General features: G+C 38.1%; 1 protein-coding gene across 3 annotated transcripts in view; it reads left to right on the forward strand.

Annotated features, from left to right (window-relative positions):
• Positions 1-24,735, forward strand: part of ZNF608 (zinc finger protein 608) — a 119,297-nt gene that overhangs the window by 51,510 nt on the left and 43,052 nt on the right. For all 3 annotated transcript variants that reach the window (XM_060761978.2, XM_060761979.2, XM_060761977.2), the window contains exon 3: positions 16,037-16,292. In XM_060761978.2, the coding sequence (XP_060617961.2) occupies positions 16,037-16,292 (256 nt within the window). The remainder of the gene's footprint in view (positions 1-16,036; positions 16,293-24,735) is intronic.

The following is a 24,735-nucleotide window of genomic DNA, read 5'->3' on the forward strand; positions in this document are numbered from 1 at the left end:
GGTAATGGCGCTCCATGCAGTCATGCCGACCACATGACCTTGGAGACATATATGGACAACACCAGCTGTTCAGGTTAGAAATGAAAATGAGCACCACCCCAGAATTGGACACAACTAGACTTAATGTGAAGAGAAACCTTTTCCTTTACCTTTATGTTTTGTGATAGGACTAGCACATCATTTCAGAGGTTCTTAAACTAGTTGATAGCAGGTGTGGCACTACCCCTCATGTATTACTATGAAGGTATCAGCCTTATCTTTTTAGATGGGGAACTCTGGAAGGCTAAAGGGGTACTTTAGAGATTTTAAAGAATTACACACAAACACACACACACCACCCACACTTCTGCAAAACAAAAAATCTAGGTTTCCCATCAAATGAACTCTAGGGAGCATTTTCATGCTATCTTTGAGGCATCCTGGGTGATTTTAGTTATCATTTTGAATTAATTTTAATGTAATTTTGTCTAATTAGAAGAGCTTAGGCTGAAACACCATATATTTATTTTATTTTGGAAGGGTCCTTGTTTTGGTAAAAAGCACTTTGATAGTAATATTCCTGAATTGCCATTCAGTTTTGCAGTTTTGAAGCCATATTTTGATTATGAGTTGTCTTGAAATAAAGAATGTGGGGAATGTTTACACCAGGGGTCCCCAAACTTTTTAAACAGAGGGCCAGGTCACAGTCCCTCAAAGTGTTGGAGGGCCGGATTATAATTTGAAAACAAACACCATGAATTAATTCCTATGCTGCACATATCTTATTTGTAGTGTAAAAAACACTTAAAAACAATACATTAATTAAAATGAGGAACAATGTTAACAAATATAAACTTATTAGTATTTCAATGGGAAGTGTGGGCCTGCTTTTGGCTGATGAGATAGGATTGTTGTTGTTGTTATGTGCTTTCAAGTAATTTCAGACAGGTTGACCCTGAGTGAGGGCCGGGTAAATGATCTTGGAGGGCTGCATCCTGCCCCCGGGCCTTAGTTTGAGGACCCCTGGTTTACACTTTCATATGCCTCAGTGTATGTGTGATTGCATCGGTATTTCCATGGATCCTGAACTATTCTGAAAATCAAAAGTCTAGTAGTTTAACTGTTATCTAAGCATTTATATCCACTATATTTGTTAAGAGATACTCATTGTTTTTTGAAAGAATGTTGTAGTCTCTTGAATTCTAATAGTTCTTGGCGCCAAATGATCCATTCCCAACTCAGTAGCATTTCACATTCAGAATAATTCACACCTCCCAGGTAATATTTTGCTTTCTGCGACCTTATCATAAAGGTCACTTTGCCTGGCTTCTGGGGAGGAAAGAGCGAGCCACAGGGCAAATTTGTCACCCTGTGCACAACTCCCTCTCGCAACACTTTCCCCATCGTATGGGGAGAGCGACACCCTCTTGGGGATGCCTCGCTTTTACCCTGGTTGGGGGAAGTCAAGGGCGGAGCCAGAGGCAATGTTGTCTGATGGTTGCAGTGGAACTCCATCCCTGAAGCTGGCTCTAAACATCCTAGGATGCTTATTTGGAGCCATGTGACAAAGTGGTAACTGACATTTAACCTTTATTCCATTTAACTTATTTAGCACCAAGTTTTGCACTATCCCGCTGATTGTTTGTTAGGTTGTCTAACTACAAAGCACTTAAGTTTATTTCAATTAAATCAGATAGGGAATTAGTAGAGCTGGGTGTATTGAGCTAATAGAAGCATTTTCTATAGCTGTATAAGTGTCCCACTTGGTGGTATGTTTCAACCACTACTAACAGTGTAAAACAATATTTATCCTGATACTCCAATCCATTTAACTAAAGTGGTAATAGGAGATGGAATCATTACTATGGGTCATTTTTTTTTTTACTTTCTGAAATAATGTTTTGAATCTTGAAAGTGAACTGATAGTAAAAGCCTTATCTTCCACACTGGTGGAATTATGAATATATTTTGTGGTTTTTCATGCCAAAATAGAAGAAATACTCTAAATGTATAATTTTTATCAGTTACTTGATGATGTAAAAGGAATTTATTTTTTGTTGTATTTCTTTTATTCTACTACTCAGAATTGTTGCCTTGGCATCAGAGTTTACTTCCATTTGTCTTTAGTGTTCATCAACTAGTACTGAAAGCCTTCATAAACCTGAAATGTACTGACACAGACAGCCTTGGGAATTGAGTTCAACAACTGTATATGACCCTGGTAATTTGAGCCAATGTATTTCATTAACATATCATTACTAGGAAACAGTGAAGAGTTGTTTTTAGTAGATTGATTTTTTTTTTGTTTAATTCCTGTACTGCTCTCCTACAAACAAGCACACTAGAGAAAATCCTGGTGCTTGCCGATGTAATTGCTACTTAACAACCTTGGATAGGCTAATGGAGTTCAAAATAGCCAGGATTTAGTGACCTGTGGGTGACATTAGATAGCAAATGATGAAGTGTGAATGGAAAGGGGGGAAACGTCATTGATATTTGCTATTTCCCAAAATGAAGTTGTAACTCTTAATCATTGCCGTAAGTTAACCACTATAGAATCCTAAATTTGCCATATTCATATCAGAACATCAAACAATTGATTTGAACAAAGTTCAGTGTTTAATTTGCAAGATTAATTTGTTATCATTAATCCTGATAATTGAAATAATTCAGTTTGATTAACATGCATATTTGTTTCTTAAACATTAGTTTTCAAAACAAACCCTGGGGTTTCTGGAGCATGACATGGAAGTTGTCACTATTGATCATGTAGTATTTTTTTTTGTTAGTAGTTCCAAAAAGTTGCCAGTAGTTCCAATTGCATTACAAATCCTATATTACTCTTGTTACTTGGAGTGGTGGGAGTCCAAGTTGAGAAAGAACACTAAAGCACATATAAACAACCTTTTCAGTCAATTTTTGTCAATGAACAACATCTCTCCTCCCTCCCTCCTTTCCATGCCTCCACCAAACTGGTATGGTGTTCACTCAGCCATCCAACCCCTTGTTGGCTAAAGGTTAATAAGAAGTTATGTTAAAGATCGGTAAGGTGCTATGTATCTATTTCAGTTTGAGGACCCTGATTCACTGCTCATGTTGTAGTAAATGGGGTGGGGGTGGGGAGGTGGCATTTCTTTTTTTTCCAGTTGAAAAACACACCTGCCCACCTCCACCCCACCTCATCATTCTATGAATTAGGACAACCTAAAATAATTCTTTGGTTTATGTGTATCATAGCATCAGTGTTAATCGGGAAATCTGTAGAACCACTGTGGAACGAAGTTCTACTCAAATTATTTTGTTATTATACATTCAGTCCTCCATAATCACTGGAAGTAGGGTACCGGACCCAAACAAAACTGGGAAAATCAATAGTAAAACATCTCTCTAGGAACTTTTAAGTTTCCCAAGGCTGACTTTCTGGTCAACTTCCCTCCAGAGATTAAGCACAGAAATGTGCTGGAGTACCTAGAGATTCCTAGAGAGAACATACTAATCAAATCCACAAATAAGCAGGTTTGCTATGAAGCCTTCTTTGACTGCTGCCAGCCAAGGCAGGTCCTGGAGCTCTTGTCAGCAGATGCACAGGCAGGTGAAGGCTCACACGCACATGTATCTGCCAGAGATTCCTGCATGGCCTCTCTCATCTAGCAGCAGCTTGGAGGGGAAAGGTGGGAGGGTGAGCAAGTTCATTGAGGGCTAGAAAGGCAAGTCTCTTTAGCTCAGAGGAGATAGCAAATCAGCTAAATGAATTTGCCCACCCAATCTCCTCCCCCTCTGATTTATGAAGGATTGCCCCCTTGCATAACAGTTACACCCGTCAACTTGAGCGTGACTCTTATGCAAATAAAACAAATGCCAGATGTTGAATTTCTCTTTCATTTCCTCCAATAGTGGTTCCCACATTTTGGTTTTTTTTTTTAATGATATGGGAAATAATATTTACAAAACTAAAGTGAATGCACAATAACACTTTCTTATTAATTACCCCTTTGGAAAAAGAAACCACCATTCCAGATGTAACCATGCAGATACTTTTTGAGAAAGTCAATAATCTTTACGTTAAAAAAGGGCCTGTGGTTTCACAAAAGACAGACATTCTGGATCTTGAGTGAGGTTACAGTGTTCCATCACTAATCGTGGCTGTTACGTTCCAGGGCCACCCGTGATAAGTGAAAACCCGCAAAGTAGGGACACTATATATGTGTGTGTGTGTGTGTGTGTGTGTGTGTCCCTACTTTGCAGATTTATACACACAGATGCAGTATTTACAATCCTATTTACTGTAAATCGTTTTTTTTTATGATTTATGATATTTTAGTATTAGAATTAAACTTTTTAATATATTTGTATACATTTTATGGTTTTAAAATCGGAAATGCCTTGCCTGACTTACCGGGCAAGGGCCGTTGTAGCGGTGGGCACCCTCCTGCCGGCCATGCTACTTGCAGGGGGCTTCTTCTGAGAAGCCCCCTGCATGGTGGGAAGTTTCCCGCCACTTGGCTGGCTGGCCAACCAGTGGCAGGCCCGGCCCTGCCCCTGGATTGGCCAGGACCAGCTTCCTCACCTTGCTCCAGCAGCTTTTGCAGGGCTGCCCTGGACCTCCACAGGGCTCCGTGGCACTGGCAGCCTTGCAAAGGCTGCTGGGGCGAGGTGGGGAAGCCAGCCCTGGCAGATTCTGGGGCAGGGTGGGGCCTGCAGCTGGTTGGATCAGCCAGGGCCAGCTTTCCCACCTTGCCCTGGCAGCCTTTGCAGGGCTGCTGGAGCCCTGCGAAGGCCCAGGACAGCCCTATAAAGGCTGCTTGGGCGAGGTGGGGAAGCTGGCCCTGGCCAATCCAACCAGTGGCAGGCCCTGCTCTGCCCTGCCCCTGGATCCGCCAGGGTTGGCTTCATTGGCCGACATATTTCTGATTTTAAAACCACAAAATGTATAAAAATAAAAAAATATTAATTCTAGACCCTAACCGCGAATCAGCGAGTCTGCGGAAAGCGAACTGCGAAACAGTGAGGGAACACTGTAATTTGCTTCTTCTGCTGCTGGAGTTAAACTTTTATTATTATTATTATTATTATTATTATTATTATTATTATTAACTTTATTTGTACCCCGCTAGCATCTCCCGGAGGATTCGATGCGGCTTACACAGGCCGAAACCTCAAAACACACTCCTTCAAATAGCTTGGATCTGGTCCTTTGTATCCTTGAATTTAACATCCTTCAATTTAACTATCCGTGGTTTGAAATCCATTTTTTACAAAGCAAACCATTTCATATAAGTGACGCCACTTTACTTTTGTATAATAGTATTTGAGCATCCACCTATTTTAGTATCCACATGAGGTCCTTGAACAAGGACCCACTACCCACTTAGTACAGACATCAGATAAACGTTTGGTAAATTGCATTTATTGGTCATTTAAGTTATTCTTCTATGTGATTTTTGTTAACAGGTTAGTTCTGTAGAATACATGCTTGGGAAATTTATCATCATTTCAAAACTCCAATTTTGACTAAGAGTATAGAGTGATATTTTTTGAAAAACTGTGCTGTGAGTTTTTTCTCCAATTGTTTTAAATAATAGCTGTTGCTTGTATCATTGTCATGCTTAAAAGAAGAGGCACAAAAGGCTGTACTGTTGTTAATATGCAAAATAGAGCTACAGCAGCCTTTTACAACTTCCCATATGTTAATGAAAACATTTTCTGAAAATTGGCAAATCCACACATAGTCTCTGATGCCAAGTATTTTCATGGGCCAGTTCAAGGCGTAGCAAAGGAAAAGAATGCCTTGTTTTAGTGGTTGAATCAGTCTGACAGGCTTTCACATTGCCCCTCCTCTTATTAATATTCTTTTTGATGTGAACTTGTAAAACAGAGGATTGGCTGTTAATCTCCAGGATCTCAAGGGCTTTTGGCATTGGCCCATAATTGATGTGTTCACATGGCTGTTGTCTGACTACTAATGATTAGACAGCCGTGTTATCTCCCAGCTAAATCAGTGTTGCTTATAAATCACACTTGATAAACGGCGGTTTCATTTCTTCAAAGGCTCTGTACACATCTACACACTTTGATAAAACTGCCAGAGGCATCCCGTGATTTTACAAGGGCTTAGGGTGGGTTTGTTTACATTTTCCTGGGCAAAACATTTTGCATTTCTATGAACCATTAAAACATTTTTCCAGTGATCAGAACAAAAGGGATGCATGCTGGAAGAGTGGAAAATTATATATCCTTGGGAAATGGTTGTTTATATTTAAAAAAACCACAAAGTTCATGGCTCTTTCTAAGCAGGCAGAATTATTAAAGAACTACATTCACTAGCATTTTAATTGTTGGGAGCAAAAAAAAGAGGAAACATTAATTCATGTTCATTCTCATAACTGGACTGTGATTTCACTTTCCTCACAAGCCACTGCTCAAAGGAATTTGAGCTTTGCTTTTGTGGACCCTCTTTATAAATGGGAATGTTGTAACTCGCCCACTCACCCACTCTCTGACTTGCCTGCTGTCTTAATAGGTGTCAACTTACAGCACTTTTCAGCATACAATAATGCATCTCATGTACTATTATTCGTCATCTGAAGTCTTAGGTATATACATTGCTTATCTCACCAGTAGATGACAAGGTAATATTGCAAAGAACTGCAGTGGTTAAAAAGATGGTGTCATTAAGTAGCTGCAAGGCTGTGTATGTAAGTGTGTCTGTTTTAAGCGTGTTTTAAGCTCACCTTAATTGAGCTAAAGTGTGCGCAGTTAGTAATTTATATGGAAGGAATCTAAAAAGAAACCATGTATCTTCTTTCAATTCTTTCTGTTAGTGTTTAAAAATATGTACCTTACGTTTTTTTTAATGACCTTGCTTTTGAGCTTCTGGATTTTTCTACCATATTTCATTGCACAAACTTTCACATTGTTGTCTTCTTACAGACAGATATTTTTCCATTTTTTTCCTCCAACTCATTCTCAACTCCTTCCCCCTCCCAAAAATGCATGTATCTGAATTTAATGGGGTAATCATAGAGCTTAGTCTACACTGTGAGGGCTGATTTTATAATTTTAATAATTCAAAGCAAAACAAAGGTTTCAATTTGAGTTCCAGTGGACAGTTCTTTGTAGCGGTTTTCAAATTATCAGTCATGATACCCTGTTTTCATGCAAAAAAAAAAAAAAACTGGGGGGGGGGGAGGTGGATGACTGATATCTAATTATAGGTGTGCATAGCTCTTCTGCCCTAGAGACTAAGTAACCTAAGTAAAGGTGATATATTTGTATGGTCTGTGCAGGAATTTTAAATTTCAGTTGTTTTTCATAACAATTGTGCTTGCATAGTGGTTGCGTTTCACAGTGGGAAACAGTGCCACAGTGGGAAGCAGATTATTGACAGCAGTTTCTACCTAACATTGGTAACTTACATGTAATCTGACACATATCTGTAAAATGTCTAGGCATGTGAGTATTTCTGGGGTTGTTGCGAAGGGGACTGCAGAAGGCTTAGGAGTAAAATGAACCTGAAACATGATTTTTACCAGCGTAAGGACTGTGTCATTTCTCATTGTTTATAGCATTAAAAATATCTACTATGTGCTGGTGATACCCAACATAGGGTCACCATTTATATGTTCTTGTAGAATGACAGTTTGTAAATTTAACCAATGAGTGTTGTAGCCCTACTATTGACATCAATAAGACCACTCTGTAGGTTTACTTATTGCAATACAGTACATGTGTGCTTGGAGGGAAATGAATTGAATGGATAGCTACTGTGTGATATAGAGCAGTGATTCCAACTCATCTGCTGTAGATGACCATTTTTTCCAGTGTGCCAAGGACCAGTACTGTGGTGTCCATTGGCTACAATTGTTTCTGGAAACTCACTAGGAATGAGTGGTCTATGCTCCAAGCACTGTCACTTTGGATAGTCCTGCCCTGGTGAATATTACTAGAGATGCTGGTTCTTTTATAGATTACTCCCCGTGTGGGCTAGTACTACTGGTTTTCACATCTCAAAGACAAAGAAAAAAAGAGAAGTTACAAAATGGAAATAACTCCCAACAAAGTACTCTGTGCCTGATCCAAATGTCCATGAACGCAACCTGTTCCCAGTATTTCCGCCTAAGTGGATGCAAGAAAAGGAGGGGTGTCTTTTAAAACAGTCAAATTCCTAGAGGTTTTGATCATTACAGTTCCATTTGAAAAATCATTTGTTTATTCATTCTTCCCAAAATGTATTTCATTCATTGTTTACTCCTGGTATCTGCAGACGAAAAACTTGATGGAGGCTAGAATCATTGGATCTTGATTCAAAACATTTCTCCTTTATAAATATTGCATGACAAGATAAACATTTCTTTGTGGAACAAAGCCTGTGAAAAGCTAGTAGTCGCAGTGTTGATACTTTAACTGTATGTAACATCTATAGTATTTAAAATAAAACACAGCTTTGAATTAACTGTGTGTGCATATGCATTCAAAACAAGGATCAAATCGTCCCATTTTGTGTGCGTGCGTGTTTTTTTAATCTTAAGAGCGATGCTTTTTCCCTTTATGTAGCTTTCTCACCATTAAAATCGAAGGGAGGGGAAAAACTGGCACTTGGATCTCTACATTTCTTCCTATCCAACCGGAAAGGAGTGTCTATTCTACAGGAATTCTCTGTTGTTTAGTGAAATCTACCCGGCAGGGCAGGAAATCCCCTCCAGGAGAGATGGTATTTTATTGCTCTAGGAGTGTAATTCTGTGGATTAGTGAACACCTCAGAAAGACTAGCTTTTTCATATGCACAGCGTAATTTACTGTTTTTGAAAAAGCAGCAAAAGAAATTGTGGACTATCTGAGTACATGAAGAAAAGATAGCTTATTTTTCTAATTATGGTGACATTCCCTTTTCCAACTCATTCTTCCTCTTGTGTGTGTGTGTTTTAGAGTTTATGTGTATCATATTCAGAATGAAAAGTGTACACTGGGGCACTTACTGTATTTATTGGCTGATACTCACTGTCAGCTTCCTAGCATGGAGAGCTATCATTGCCTGATGCAATCATACACCTGGGGAATGGAAAACTGCCAAGCACAACACTCTGAAACTTTGTATCCTTCATTGCTAATCAGGTTCCCAAAAGCTCAAGAAATAAGGCAAAGAGGAAAAGGTTTCTGTTGTATTTCTGTATGCTTTTAAAGCCACCTGACTGGGAACACAAATACTGCAATCAGTTTAACTAACCTGTCTTGGGTGTTGCTTGTTGTTGTTTTCCACCGGCCCTAGAACCTGTTTGGTGATAAATAGCAGGGCTACTACTCAGCATGTCCTAACACCTGGGAATAATCATGCAAAAATAACAGTGAGGAACTGCAGAGCGTCTGTTCTTGACATTAACTATCCTTAGCTTGACAGGCTGCCACCAGCAGATGTTCAACTTTTGTATCTTTTCTCTTCATTCTCCCCCTAGTCTTGGTGGCTCCCTTCCTGCTTTTTTGCCTCCGGGTTGTTCAGTAGGTTTCCTATGACTCTTGCTGAGAAACAAGCACTGTATTTTGTTGATCTTGTGCTTTTTTAAGCAAGAAAGGATGTTAGCAAGCTTCTGAGTGACCCTGAGATGCAATTTAAGCTGGCTGTATTTTTGTATAAAGAATGAGGAAGGATTGCTGAAGTACAGGCACAGAATTTCACAGCTAGTTAATACATGGGGAAATAGCTCATGGTACCATACTTCTGGTATTATTTAACACTTTTCTTGGGGCTTACATACTCATTTTTCCAATTGGGAAACATTCCCTATCATGGGAAAAATAAATTCTGGTGACATAATAGTTTTTCATGTTTAGAGAAGTGTTGTTGCCATATTGACAGATTTGCTTATGAAGTAAAATTATATTCTGCAATAGCTGAACAGAATTCTACTTCTGTTCTGCTGTAGACCATTTTGGACATTCAGAACTTGTAAACATGGAGAAGAGTTTCTCCAGCCTCACCATATCTGCTCACAAAATCTATGTTTGAATGGGAGGGATCAGCCATGGAAGGATAACTAAATTTATGTAAAGGTAATTACAGAGCTTCAACATAAGCAGAAACTAAAGCTTCTTGGTGTTGTGCATTGTAGAGGTTTGTATAACTATGTGAACCTAAAGGAGATTATCTCTTTGTTACTATTTTGCTCTATAAACATTGCAATATTACTAATCATGAGGGGCGAGGAGCTTGGTGAAGTGGTTTTTTGAACTACAATCCACAGAATTCCCCAGCCAGTGTGGCATTTGTTCAGAAAAGTAAGTTTTCCAACACGTAAGAATTTTGAATAGCCAAACAGAGCATCTGTCTTGCTTGCTTTCCACTCGACAATCATATTATTGCATAGTATTGTGAGGGATTTGATGGTGCAATCCAGTCCTTTTCACTTTCTCCACTGATAGGGAATCCAGTAATGTTCTCTTTTTAAATTTCAGCACAGCATGCATAAACAAATGGTATCATGCTGGTGATACTTCTAAGAGTCAATAACCTAAAATTCCAATGTCCTTTTGCTTTGAGAAAATATCACATTTTAAAAAACAGAACATATTAGAAAGAAATAGCCTCATTCTGTATTAATTTTTGTACTGTATATCTTGAATATTTTTGTAATCATTTATGAAGCTAAATATAGACCCAATAAAAGGGGGGGGGGGGTATTTTATTGATTTATTAAACTTGCAATCCAAAAGATGAGGGTATTGGATCTTGTGAACCTTGTATAACGAATAGGATCACCACAAACTTTTTTAAAAGACATCATTTTTGCTGAAAAGGCAATTCTCTGCTCCCCCAAAACCTAGATAGAAATGTCAAAACTGCTTTTGGCTGAAAATTCTATTTTGAGAGAGTACCAACCGCAAAACAGCTATCTCCCCTCCTGGGATACTATCTCTTGTCCCAAATGTTACTCAAAACAGTGGTTCATAGGCCAGTGCCAGACCTTAAGCTATTGATTAAGGCCTGCCCATCTGTTGTGGGTGCTTTAAATGTGATTTTCCTGCTTCTTGGAAGGAGGTTGGCTCATGAGGTCTCTTCCAACTCTATGATTCTATGATTACTGGGTGTTGCTGAACCTCTGGAAAGACATGATTGCAGCTAGATGACACAGATATGGTATCAGTCTTTTGTCACTATGAGGTAGCTTGGGATGTACTGTCTCAGCTTCTCAGGGCCAACTACATCTGAAATTGAGTGGCATGATGTGGTAGTGGCAAATGGTGCCATTTTTTGTTTTCAGCAGGGGTCATGTGTGTATTAAAACAAGGTGTTTAGGTGGACTGTGGCTTGTTTGGAAGTCTGTTAGAATTTTCACAAGTGGTAATTGGCTCCTGGACAATTTAGTAGCACTTCAGTACAAAATCAGAGATGATGTCATCTCTTTCCTAAATGTTTTGGAACATTCAAACAGTTTCATGATGAGCAGGGTCTCCTAAAATTGTGATGAGCTTTAAAGCAGGTAATATACTGCTTCTCTTACCTTCTACATGTGTCACCAGAAATGAGAGAAATGCTTAGACTTTTGGAAGAAATAAACAGTTAGGTAGAGAGTTCAGTAGCAGGCAGAAATAGCAGTGGATAAGAAGTTATGCTGATATTGATGATCCCCTAAAAATCAATGGACCCTTATTCGTATTATATAGAATAGATCTTCTGTTTTCTGCCTTAGAAATGGAACATCACGAAACACAGACATTATTTCAAAAGTATTTTTTAATGAGATAGACCATTCTTCTTTGAAAGATCTCAGTGTGCTATATCTGCACTCCTTTAGCATCACAATAGGTGTATGAGAAAACTTAGTATGAGGCATATAGTCAGCTAGAGATGTGACTGTCTTCCCTTGTTCTAGCTCATCACTGTATCTGCTATACTATTCCAGAATTCTTTTAATCTAAATAAAAAGTATTTAAAAATAATTTCAGATTGCCCGATCACAATAGATTGAAGCTGTGTCATGCCACATCTGGAGAAATGTTGGCGGGTGTTTTGGAACAACTGCATTTAGATTGCTTTAAAGGCATAAAAAATAAAGCTGGAAGCTTCTGTTACAAGAAGTCTCTACAATCGCCAAAATTCACGTAGTGCAAACTCTGGCCCAGGGTCTTGAATGTTGTTCAAAGATAAATATTGTTTTATTTCATCCTTACTTAGCTGACGACTGGTTTGCAAGAAACATCTGTTTTTGAGGTCAGTTGGTTTTATATTTGCCTGCACGCTTGGCTTCTTGTTGAAAAGCTCTTTTTGCTTTTAATGCTGCCAACATCTTAAAGTCTAATGGCAGCAGGATAAACACATAACAGCAGAGCTTCTGTACACTGTTGTGCTTTTTCTTTTCGTGTTTTCTTTTTGTCAGGTAATTGCCAAACCTGGAGATTCAGAAATCATGTTTTAACTTGCTTAGAATATGTTTATCTTTTGGGTTTTAAGTAAAGATTAGTGGCAGAGCTATAATACAGAATATAATTATGTTTTTTCATCTTTATAATGTCTTTGTTTGTGTTTAGAGCTCCAGGGTGTCAGTTGCATTGCACAATTATCTGTACGCTGCCATTTGTCAGCTTACTGAGTACCTTTCTCCCATGTGTCTTTCTAAGAGCTAATGGTGAATGCTCTTTCAACCAGATTAATTTATCACAATAAGGCACAGTGTGATTTGTTCGAAATCTGGATTGTTCTGAGATGCAATCTCATCTCTGCTAATGAGCCATACTTTGTTAGCCAGGCTCAGACCACAACTTGAACTCACAGTTTGTGGTTTATGAACTCTACCTTATTTAAACCATGGCTTGTTGTGACATCCAAAACATTTTTTAAGTTTTTCTTGTTTCTGAAGCCTCCATTCTTAAACTGGCTGAGTCGAAAAAGAAACTGAAAACAACCCCCAAATGGGGAGATTCTCCGTGGTTTGTTTTGCCCTATGCATTGTTTTTTTCTAACTTAGTCAAGATTAATACAAACCATGGCTTCTCATAGGCTTTGAATTGAGTCTTTAGAAGGCTCCTCCTCTCTTCCCTCTGACTGAACATCTGAGGTCAGAGACAGAGAAGAATGAAAGGAGTGCATTTGTTTTGTTGGTTGCACATACTGCTTTTGTAAAGCTGTTTTATAATTGAAGAGGAAGAGTAAAAATTGAGACACATGGCAAAGTATTATCTCCTTATGTATGCCCAGGCTCCTCGTTTTCCTGTTTCCCTTGTTTTCCTTCCAGAACATTTCACAATACAGCAAAATAAATAAGGGGAAAAATGATATTTTCCTAAGCTTTCTATTACTCTCTCAAGAATGATTGTTGAAAGCATGGAAGACATGAAAGTACTGGGGAGAGACAATAATTGAGCAAACTGGTACCTGTCATGGAGTAAACATGATGCTAGGAACCATCTGTTCTTGGAAACTGGTGGATTGTGGCATGACATTTTTGGCTTTCAGTTGCATGAAATGGAATAAAAGAGATGTATGTGTAGATATAGATGTAGAACTGATTTGATCCCGTGACAGTTTACAGCATAACTATTAAAGTGAAGGGAAAGGACTTCAAACATTCCCTTCTTTAGCCTGCTGTTCTACCATTCAGGTTTTTTCTAGAGACTTGCTCAATTCTTATTTATGGTTTTTCTAGGATCTAAGCTTTATCAAATTTCCATAGGTGGGCAGAATTTATAAAAAGAATACTGGTTACATGATCTTCTTAGATTCAAGGCTCTTGAAGAGCACCATTGGATCCAAGCCATAATATTAATCTACTGTGTTTTTTAATTCTTCATGAACTGGATGATATTCTTCCACAGTAAAGCATTTTTAAGATATCTCAATGAGTTTTTGGTGGATCATCGTATCGTTCATCGTTCATTATTATGCTAAATAAAAAACATACTTTTTTCTTATGTCTATTGTATGCTTTGTTTTATGAACTTGAAACTATAATATACGTTAAGTGCACAAATGACTGTAATGACATGAAGATAGATTTCTGCCTTAAATATCATTCATTTCATCTTGTTAGTATTAGGAAAGGAGTAACATAAAGCATAGGTGTTTTGAAATTCCTATGTACCCTTTCACACTATACAATTTTAGCACTATAATTCCACTTTAACTGCTATATGACTGCATCCTGTGGAATCCTGGGGTTTATAGTTCAGTGGATTATGCTGGTCTGTAACTGTAATAAAGAAAAATTGAAGAGGACCAGATCTCTCTGGATGATCATCCTAAATAACACCCTCAAACACAAGACAAATCCCAGGATTTTTCAGAATGTTGCTGTTCCTTTTAAGGTGGCATCATAGTGTTATCATTTTGTAGTGTGAAATTGAACTATATTTTAGATCTATATTTTCACTTTTAATTTAGAAGTGAAATGGGCAATGTGTAAATAGTGTCTCTTTGGTTACAATAAAAAGCAAATTGCTGGGTATTCTTAGCAGTTACTAGGCATGGGCAATTTTGTTCAGAAGTTCCAGAAGTTGGAATTAAAGTCAGAAGTTTCAGACTTCTGAATGGGGTTCTGAAGCGAATTAGCAAGTTGGAAGTCCCTTTTAGATTTGAATCAACCAGAGCCATTGAAATCAATGGTTCAAAAGTCAATTCAGATGTATGACTAAGCTTTGGGTGAAAGTAACCCTGCTGGGAGGTGCAGCCTAAAGGGGTTGACTCCCAGACAATCAGGGCTTATCTTTTGAAAAGGGGAGGGATCATCAGTGTCTGGCAGCCATTGCTGAATGGAAGGGGAGGCAATAGGCATTGCAGCCCAGCCACAGGAGGTTTGGAGAGGAGGAGAAGGGAGAAGGGAGAGAAGGAAGAAAAGTTTTGGGGAGATAAAGAGGGAGAAAGAAGATTGAAGAAAACGTTTAGGAGGGAGGGAGAGAAAAATCAATAAAATGTGAGAAGAGAGAAAGCCTTTGAGTGCTGGTTTTTTTTTCTTGGGGTTCAAACAGCTTGCCTTTTGCCTTAGCTTGTTGTTCGTGTTTTATAACATATCCCATTAGTCCTACTGAACCTCTTTAGCCCCATGGTGTGCCTTCCCTAAGCCTTGGGAAAGGCATCCAAGTTACTTTTTTAAAGGGGTTCATTGGCCTGCCTTTTGCCTTGGCTTGTTGCTTGCGATTTATGGTGATGGTGCCCCCTTCTGCCAGGAAGAAGGGAGTTGTACTAGATGGCCCTCCAACTTGGGAATCTATGAATATGAGGAATTAGTTGATACTGGTTTTTTCTTTTGGTTAATATGCGATAAATTCAATTTTTTAAATAAAAAAGGTTCTGTCAAGTCTATAAAAATTTACCAAAAATTGGTAGATGTATGAATGTGTCTCAAAGTTGGGGGGAGTGATCCCCTATAACCTTATGCCATTTTCTTGAAAATAAAAGGTAGGTCTTTTATTTATTTATTTTTAAAAATCTGTAATTCTTTTAAAAAATTCTAAGAAATATGTGGATCATCTGAACATGTTGAAATTTGGTATGCTAACAGAGGAGGATGTGTTTCCCCAGTACCAGTGCTGGTTTTTGCATATTGTGAAATCGCGCCTGCAATTAATGAATCAACTCAAAACTTAGGGAAAATTTCTATTTTTTTCGGAAAAATTCGGAAGTGTCTTAAGAATCGAACCACCAGCACCCCATACTTTTGAACACAGTTTAGAGCCATTTTGTTATCAACCAAGCCTAGTAGTTACTGTTAGTCTTGCACTAACTTGCAGTAACTACAATATATATTTCTGTTTATTTAGCAGCTAATATGTCTGGAAGAAAGTACTAAAATGAGACTTCAGAATATCTGAAAAAGGGAATAATTGCATGAGATAGTAAAACAGACTGGTATTTTCTTTTGCTAAGTAAGTTTTGCTAAGGAGATAATACAAAAGATTTGACAAGTTTTTTTCTTTTTTAAAAAGTTGGTTAATATTGAAAGAAAGTTGTTTAGAGATTTGCATTTTATATATATACCTAATTAAAATTGCTCCAGTTTGCATTGAATTAATATGTTCAAAAACTTTACTTATATCCTCAGTATAACAGATTATTTTTTGTTTTCGCTTTTAGGTTGATCCTCTCTTTACAGTGCCTGCACCTCCACCTCCTATTTCTAGTAGTCTCACACCTCAAATTCTGCCTTCCTATTTTTCTCCATCTTCATCCAACATTGCTGCCCCTGTTGAGCAACTTTTGGTACGGACTCGGTCAGTGGGTGTAAATACTTGTGATGTTGGAATAGTAACAGAACCTGAATGCCTTGGACCATGTGAACCTGGGACCAGTGTGAATTTGGAAGGAATTGTATGGCATGAAACTGAGGAAGGTAAGATATTTTCTCCCAGTTTTTTCTTATGCTTCCATTTTGTTTGAAATAGATATTAGAGAACACTAAACAGTATTTTGTTATTTGAACTCCTCAAATAATTCATTCACATCCCTTCCAGGGATTGTAACTAGCCATTTCCATCTATTTATCTGGATAAAATCACATCGAGATTGTGGATATTCAGTGACTCCAATTAAAAATAGCAGAAAAAAGTTAATAGGAAGAAATGCTCAGTGTTGGTAATATATTCAAAATATAAATCTCTTGCTATAACATATACATTATCTGTATTTTTGTTGTAAAATAAAGTTTTGTTACCTGGTTGTAAAGAGAAATACTTTGGCTTCAGTAATTAATTTTACAGAGATTCTAGCAGCTGAATATTTCATTAACATTAATGGAAAAATTAATATAATCTGTCTTTGAATTGGTGGTTTTTGAGTTGCATCTGTTGCGGTGATGCAATAATTATATTCCATTAAAATGGAGGTCAAATGTCAAAATAAGTAAAAATTTCTCAAAATAATGTGAAATGAAACTTGGCTGAGGAAAGGAATTTGATATGATCTTTATTAAAACTAAGGCAACTTGTACATGACAGATTTTAATTGCCTTTCCAAGAGATCATCTGCAGTGATGGTACCTCTTGTTATTCATGGCTGAGTTGTTGCTTTTGTCAGTTTTATTTGTGGTTTTGATGTAGATTATGATCTCTAATAATATCTGTTTGAATGGATTTAGTTATAGACATTGTGCTGGTCTAATCACCATAATAAATGTCATTCATTTCCTTATAGACACAGTGCATCCTCCTATTTGCTTGAATAGTGTTTAATTAATTTTAATTTAATAGTTTTCATAGAAAACAAGATAATCCACTTCTAATATGCACAACAACATAATGAACCAGTGATAAATTCTAACATATTTTAATGATGTGCACATCAGTAGTAAATGAATATATAAGACATCTCCAAAGTGCTTTACACTTTTTGAAAATAAATAGAAAAAAACTGACATTCTGTCCTTCTCACGTTTTTCATGTGCATTATACATTCTATTTATAAATGTTATGACTAAAATGTTTACCACTCCAGTGTTTCTTTCACGTAATTCCATTAACTAGGAATACTTCAATGTGAATTGTGGTGACACGAAAGAGCATTACTTTTTAATAGTGTTATTCTTTTTGTGTTAACTAAACTTCTGACCCGTACTGAATTAAAAAATGTTCCTTAGTAACAGTGTGATATTTTATAATGTACTTCCATGCTCGTAAGATTGATATTCCATCTGTTCTTTTTTATGCTCAGATACACTTAGTTGAGAAAATCCCAGTAGTCATTCTTTTTTCTGTGTGTGCATCTGCAAAATGGAAATGTTTGTATGCCTTAACACATTATAAGCATGTGGATAAGGAACAATTAAATTAAGATTTGGTAAGCTACTCTGAGAGCCTTAGTGGCTGAAGAGTGGGATATAAATACTCTTAAAAAATAGAACTGGTGAGAATATTAGATTAACAAGCATCTTGTAGGTGTCTAGTATGCTACTGTTTTATTGATTGATTTCTTTTATCTACTGCCAGTTAGTGCAAATGCCCTCAAATTGGAACCTTGAGACAAAAATATAACAGCCAAAGCAAAAATAAGGTAATTTTCAATATCAAGTTATAGAAATGCCAACAAGATAGTTAATGATATTAGCAGGAAGTTGAAGTTTAAATGCCTGCCAGAAGAAGGTGACCATTGCATGCATTGAAGGTACATAGCGGATCTACCTGGGGAAGTGTTCCACGTATGTGGTACCACTAAGGAGAAAAATGATTTTGTGGTAACTGTCCATCATCCCGTTGTGAATATCAGATAAGAACCTTCTTGTATGATCATAATGATTGCAAAATAACATATGAGAAAAGGCTCTAATACTGATAAACATTAAAGGTAGATAGTAGACTCGTTGATTCGTATGGAATCGCTATCTGTTTCTGTTGTTCCATTTGTATGACCCCTATTTCTGCTGCTTCTGAAAATGGGTGCTATGAAAATGAGCTTTTCGGCCCAAGGTCTGAAAAAAATGAAGATCTTCAGACCTTGGGCAGCAAAGTGCCAGGGCCTGGTAGGGCCTACAGCTGAGCACACTTCACATCCCAGGCAGGCCTACGAGCATTAATCGCTCGGCACTTGGCTGTAGGCCCTGCTGGCTCGGCCTACGAGTGTTGAGCGCTTGGCTGTTGGCCCTGCCAGTCAGGATCTACATCCGAGGGGGCCCAGTGTCTGGAGCTTGGCGCTTAGCTGTAGGCCCTGCCAGCCGGGCCTACAAGTGTGAGTACTTGACTGTATGCAGGGCCTACATCCGAGTGGGCCCGGCGCTCAGCTGTAAGCTCTGCCAGCCAGGCCTACATTTGATGGGGCCCAGTGTCTGGCGCTCGGCTGTAGGCCCAGCCAGCTGGGTCTACAAGTGTTGAGCGCTTGGCTGTAGGCCAGTGGTTCTCAACCTGTGGTCCCCAGATATTTTTGGCCTACAACTCCCAGAAATCCCAGCCCGTTTACCAGCTGTTAGGATATCTGGGAGTTGAAGGCCAAAAACATCTGGGGACCCCAGATTGAGTACCACTGCTGTTGGCCCTAGCTGACAGGCTCTACAGCCAGCGTTTCAAAAATCAGCTGAAAAAACTGCTACCATTCCCCCCCCTCCCCTTTTTTTGGTTTCACTGATGTTTCCATTCCAGAGAGGGTTGTACCATTCTGTGCCTTCTGAATGGACAGAATGGTACGAAAACATGAAATAAACAAATGAAATGGTAATCGGGCCCATGACTAGTAGATAGTGTTATATTGGCTAAGTAAACCTCTTTAGAACTGATTTACGGTAATTGGAATTAGTTTGCTATATATTCGTCACTAATTCTTTTCCTTTGTGAAAAAAATGTTACCTGGTGCTATGTAATGGGAAAAAAAGCTTATTCTTCATTCTCAGACCCATTCTTAAACACTAAAATCTTCTCCTAAAAATAAGTATTAATTTCAAGGATATAAATTTTCTTTGTGGAACATATTATTTCTTCTTGTACTCACATGTAATGATGAGAAGGGGAGAAGGAAAATGAAGTTGTTCAGCTGGACTTCCACATGAGCTGTGGTTAACTGGAGTTTTTTTATGGGAATGGAGGAGCACTCTTGGAAAGATGCATTTTGTGTTCATTGGGTCTCTGACTCCAACAACATAATCCAGCTTAACCCCCATCCCCAACTGGGGGCAGAGGATGATCATGGGACATGCTGTAGCAACCAGGGACACTTGGCTACTAATTGACTGTGAGGGTAAGGCCACTCCTTTCTCCCAAGATGTTCAAGGGCAACTAGAACACACTTAGGTGGCTGGAAGGATGGAATTTGCAGAAGTGGCTCCTCCCAGGTGTCTTTGCATACCCAGAACAAGAGGGATTCCTTCTTCTATGCCACCCCAAAATGCCCATGCTGGATTATGCCAGGGCACATCACCAAGAGGATTCTGAACTTTGTGTTAGTCAGCCTAAACCATTTTTTTTTTATTTTCTACACTGAATCCTATTCTTGTTTTCGATTTTGAATGTAGAAATGTAGCCATGAGAAGTTCATTGTGATTATGTCATATTTGCTTAAAAGCTGATCAAGAGATATCTATAATGTACTTCCCTGACATTGGCTGAAGAAATAATACAAGTTTATTTGGTTTCTAGAATGGCATTTCTGTTAAAGTTGTTTTGTTGTATAGATTTTTTTTTAATTGAAAGAACTCTAGTTGTATTATTGTTGTGGAGAACCAGTGTTGTGTAGTGATTTCAGCATTGAACTACAGCTCTGGAGACCAAGGTTCAAATTCCTGCTCAGCCATGGAAACCCACTAGGTGACCATTGGAAGTTCTCCTAGCCTCAAAAGGAGGCAAAGGCAAAGACAAATCCTCTCTGAACAAATCTTAGCAAGAAAATTCAATTAATATTTCTTTTTGTAAAAAAACCCAAAGATGTTTCTGAATGAATTCTGAATGGTAGAGGACATTGCTTTGCCACATTCAAACTGGTATATTTCACAATCCTCTGGGATCTTGATGGATGATACACACATACAACATTGCCTTGTTTGACTTCCTGTTTCTGGCAGTTACACCACCATCACCATATCTATACCTGCAGGGGATAGTTCCTCATAGGAAGGACAGTTTTGTCCCATTCTTATTCATCTGCCAATTTATTGCAGGCATTGCAGTTCTTCAGTACACATGGCCTGTGTAATTAGCTTGAACTTTTGGTCAAAAGACTGGTTTCTAATTTCTGAAATTTAGATGCACTCACATTTGATGCACCTCTTGGTCTATTATGAATTGTCACATTTGTAAGTTTCTTGGTTAGTGTTTCCATGTCGAGGAATGTTGAACATAGGACTGTAGATGTGTTGGTGGAATGGGGGAACAGATCACAGAAACTGGCAGATCAAAGACTTTCTCCAACACACTATTTTCAAAGGGCTTATGAATTGCTTCCATGTAGGTTGTACATGTTAAGACCCGTCGCAAACTAGGTTCCTGCGGGAGAAAACCTTGCTAGCTCGTCCCTGACGTCATGAGCCTGCGCCTCTCTCCCCGCCCCTTTCTCTTTGCCAGCGTGGTTTTTCCTTTGCTAGGGCAACATTGCCCGCATTTTCTCTCAGTTGAATTCTGCCAACTGAGAGAGTACGCTGGCAATGCTGCCATAGCAAAGGAAAAACCACTCTCGCAAGGAGAAAGAGGCGGAGAAAGGGGCGGGGCGAGAGGCGGAGTCTCGTGACGTCAGGGACGTGCTAGCAAGGTTTTCTCCTGCAGGAACCTAGTTTGCGACGGGTCTAAGAGTGGTCACTTTGTGTGTTATTTTAGAAAACTTGTGTTGTGATAAAGGTATAGAAAGCCTTACTATCAGTTATTTTATTATGAATAATGTATGTATGTTAAGGGCATGTGGAGTATACATAATGAACACAAATTTTATTTCAGCCTCTGTGGGATAGGAAGCCACTCAGCAAACGTGGAATGTTTCTGAATGTCTATTGAATGTTCTACACAGAAGTTTGAAAGCTACACAAAGAGCATTATTATTTATGCTGCATGATTATGTCCACAATTGTACCATTGACAACATTCCACAATGATCTTTTGGATTTATCAGTTGTATTTCTTTTAACAATTAAGTGGAAAATGAATTGATGCCAATTTTTCCATGCTTCACTAGATATTGCTGATTATATAATATATCTAGTAAATATTCAAATGTCTTGCCTTTGCACAGTTATCATATAGATGCTGAGATTAGAAAATGGGGAAAACCAAATCCAAGCAAATTTGAAACAGGAAATTCCACACCTTCCCAGTTTAAATATCCACAATGTAGATCTTTGCACATTTTGTAACCCTTACTATAATTTTAGGATAAAAATTAAAATAAGTGAAATCTATTTTTCCCGGTGGCGTTCTAAAATGTAAAAACTAAAAAACCCTCCAAAAAGTGCCTATACCAGAAGCACCATATGGCTTTCAGACAAATGTAGCACGTGTCTACACTACATCTGTTTGCTCAGAGTTTGTTCCAGAGTTTGTCTTGTTGATTCATATTGAAAGGCACAGATGTAATGATAACCATTGTCACATTTTGTTTTGACTGTGATTTAAATAGCTGATAGGGAATGCCTATTGATGGAATATGCATACATAGCCAGTAGTTGGAAATAGCTTCCATTAAACTCAGTAGGGTTTACATCCAAGTAAACTTGCATAGGATCAGACTTCGTGTCATATTTCACTAGCATAACAAAGACCAGTTTGTTTGAATAGAATCAGCAATGTCACATTTCATAGACCAATGAAGCTATCTTTTTATGACCTAAGACAGAAGCCACAAGTTTATCATTTCATTCTAACTGACTCACTACTTAACTTGCTTGTCTTTGTGTAAAATAATAGCCATCTTTTAAAACAAAGTTGTATGACTGGGTACCATTCAAGGAAGAAGTGAGAAACAGAAACGTGAAACACAAAACACAGTAAACTTAACAGCTGAATCAGAAACAGTGATTTATTCATAAATGTGATTAATTGTGATAAAAAAGTCAGTCAACTTTTTATCACACAATTAGCAAAGGAAAGACAATTCTATCGTGAATGAAATGTATGCATTTCATGTTTTCAGGATGTTTCATTAATCAAAGATGGGTGGTAGCATAAAAATATGGTAATGTCGAGTTAGGTTTTATTAATATTGGTCCTAGTTGTCTAATGAATTTGATAAAGTATATTGTGCAGAAGCAGCTGTTGCCTACAGTTTGAAGATCTGTAATAGATAGCTCTATGTTCATGTTTGAGTATATGCCTTTAGGCCACCTGTTGACTTAGGGTGATCCCGTGAATTTCATACGGTTGTTTTAAGCAAGGAATACTCAGAGGAAATTTTGCCAGTTTCTTCCTCTAAAAAATAGTCTGCATTATCACAAATAAACTGCAATACTTACACCAGTTCTTTTATAGAAAATTGCCCACACAAATATATGCTGGTATTAAACTTAATCAATAATGCCGTATATTGTCTGGAAGTCATTCTTGTTATTTACTACATTCATTTTCCGTTTTTAAATATGATACATAGGGAGGGTAATCACAATTCAGTTTTATGTCAATCTAATTTAAAGCAGTCATTCAAAAACTATAGTTTCTTTGGTCAAATAATACCACAATTATATATCCTATTTTATTTATTTTGGATTAGAAATGATATTTTGGAAGTCCCTTATAAAGTTGAACCAATTTTAAGGAAAGAGTTAAAACATAAGATTATCAGTATTATCGGGATTATTCATGTTATGGTTAGGATTAATCATAAGGATTTATTGTTTACATTTTGTATTTTCTTGAATTTACTGAAAATTCCATTTTCTACAGCCAACTTACTGATGATGGGATATGCCACTTATGTTTCCTATCATGGTTTACCAACAAATGCCATGAGGTTTTTTGGTTCCCAAACATTACATTAGCTGAGTACTAGAAAAAGATCTCTAATTGCAAATAGCAATCCCTTATCTCCCCCCCCCCCCTCCCCAATAACTTCTGGGAACATTCTTTGCAACCTCTCATGTATTGCAGATCTATATAATTTTGAATCATGCAAGAAATCATGTGTATGTGCCTTCATGTCACCTTCAACCCATTACTATATTTCAGAAGAAAGAAATGACAAAAAACATGTCTGAATATTAATTGCTTAACAAAACATGACTCTAGGGAACTGAAAATGACATGTCATGTTCGTTGGTTAAAATACAGTTTTTAAAAAATCAGTAAAAGAAACAGCAGTCCTTTCAAGAATGTCCCAATGTATATGTCCAATCCCTCTTTGAACAAAAAGGTGGCAGCCTACAAAAATAATTTATCAACAATGGAGTTCCAGAGCCTGGGAAAGCCACAAAGAAAGTACTTGTTCACATCCTCTTCAAAAATGCCAAGAGAAGGCCCTTATCATGAAGATAATAAAACCCACAGTCTGATGCAGAAGAACATTGCAACCAACATTTAAATTATGTCTAAAAGCAGAAAAGTAACCAACATCTTTTTTGTCGTGTCAGGAGCGACTTGAGAAACTGCAAGTCGCTTCTGGTGTGAGAGAATTGGCCGTCTGCAAGGACGTTGCCCAGGGGATGCCCGGATGATTGGATGTTTTTATCATCCTTGTGGGAGACTTCTCTCATGTCCCCAAATGAGGAGCTGGAGCTGATACAGGGAGCTCATCCGCCTCTCCCTGGATTCGAACCTGTGACCTGTCGGTCTTCAGTCCTGCTGGCACAGGGGTTTAACCCACTGCGCCACCGGGGGCTCCTAGTAACCATCATGATGTCACACAAAACAAAGCTCATCATACTTGCACATTTGTCACCCTGCAAAGATAATGAGAATCATTTTTCATGTCTTTCACATTTCAGCTTCAAGGGTAAAGGTGACAATCGGGTTAGCACCTTTTGGTAACATTATGAGTTACAAACCTGTCAAGAACAGTGTGGTTAATGACAGAAAAATGTATTTTAAAGCAACACAGTCAGTTGGACTTGTAGGAAGTGGAAGGCAATTTCCATTCAAGATGGACAGCTTGATTCAGGAAAACCTACTAATTTGTTTTCACCTTCAAGGAGATTTAGATGCTCTTACATCTTGGCAGTAGCACAAAATATAGTTGTTTTCTGTTTCTTAATTTTCAAACTGGTTGCCTAGGATTAGCCTGCCTAAGAAGGTATGAACTGTGGCCTGAAGTTGCTGCACTGTTCTTTGTCTTCTTCCATTCTTTGGAGAAGGTGCTCTTGATTTGTGAAGTTGTCCTTTTGATGTCTGTTGTTGTTCAGCCTGTGATGGTACAAGCACCTGAGGTCTCACAGGAGTTTGGTTCTG

The sequence above is a fragment of the Anolis sagrei genome, chromosome 2 (genome assembly GCF_037176765.1).
Source record: "Anolis sagrei isolate rAnoSag1 chromosome 2, rAnoSag1.mat, whole genome shotgun sequence".
Taxonomy (NCBI): domain Eukaryota; kingdom Metazoa; phylum Chordata; class Lepidosauria; order Squamata; family Dactyloidae; genus Anolis; species Anolis sagrei.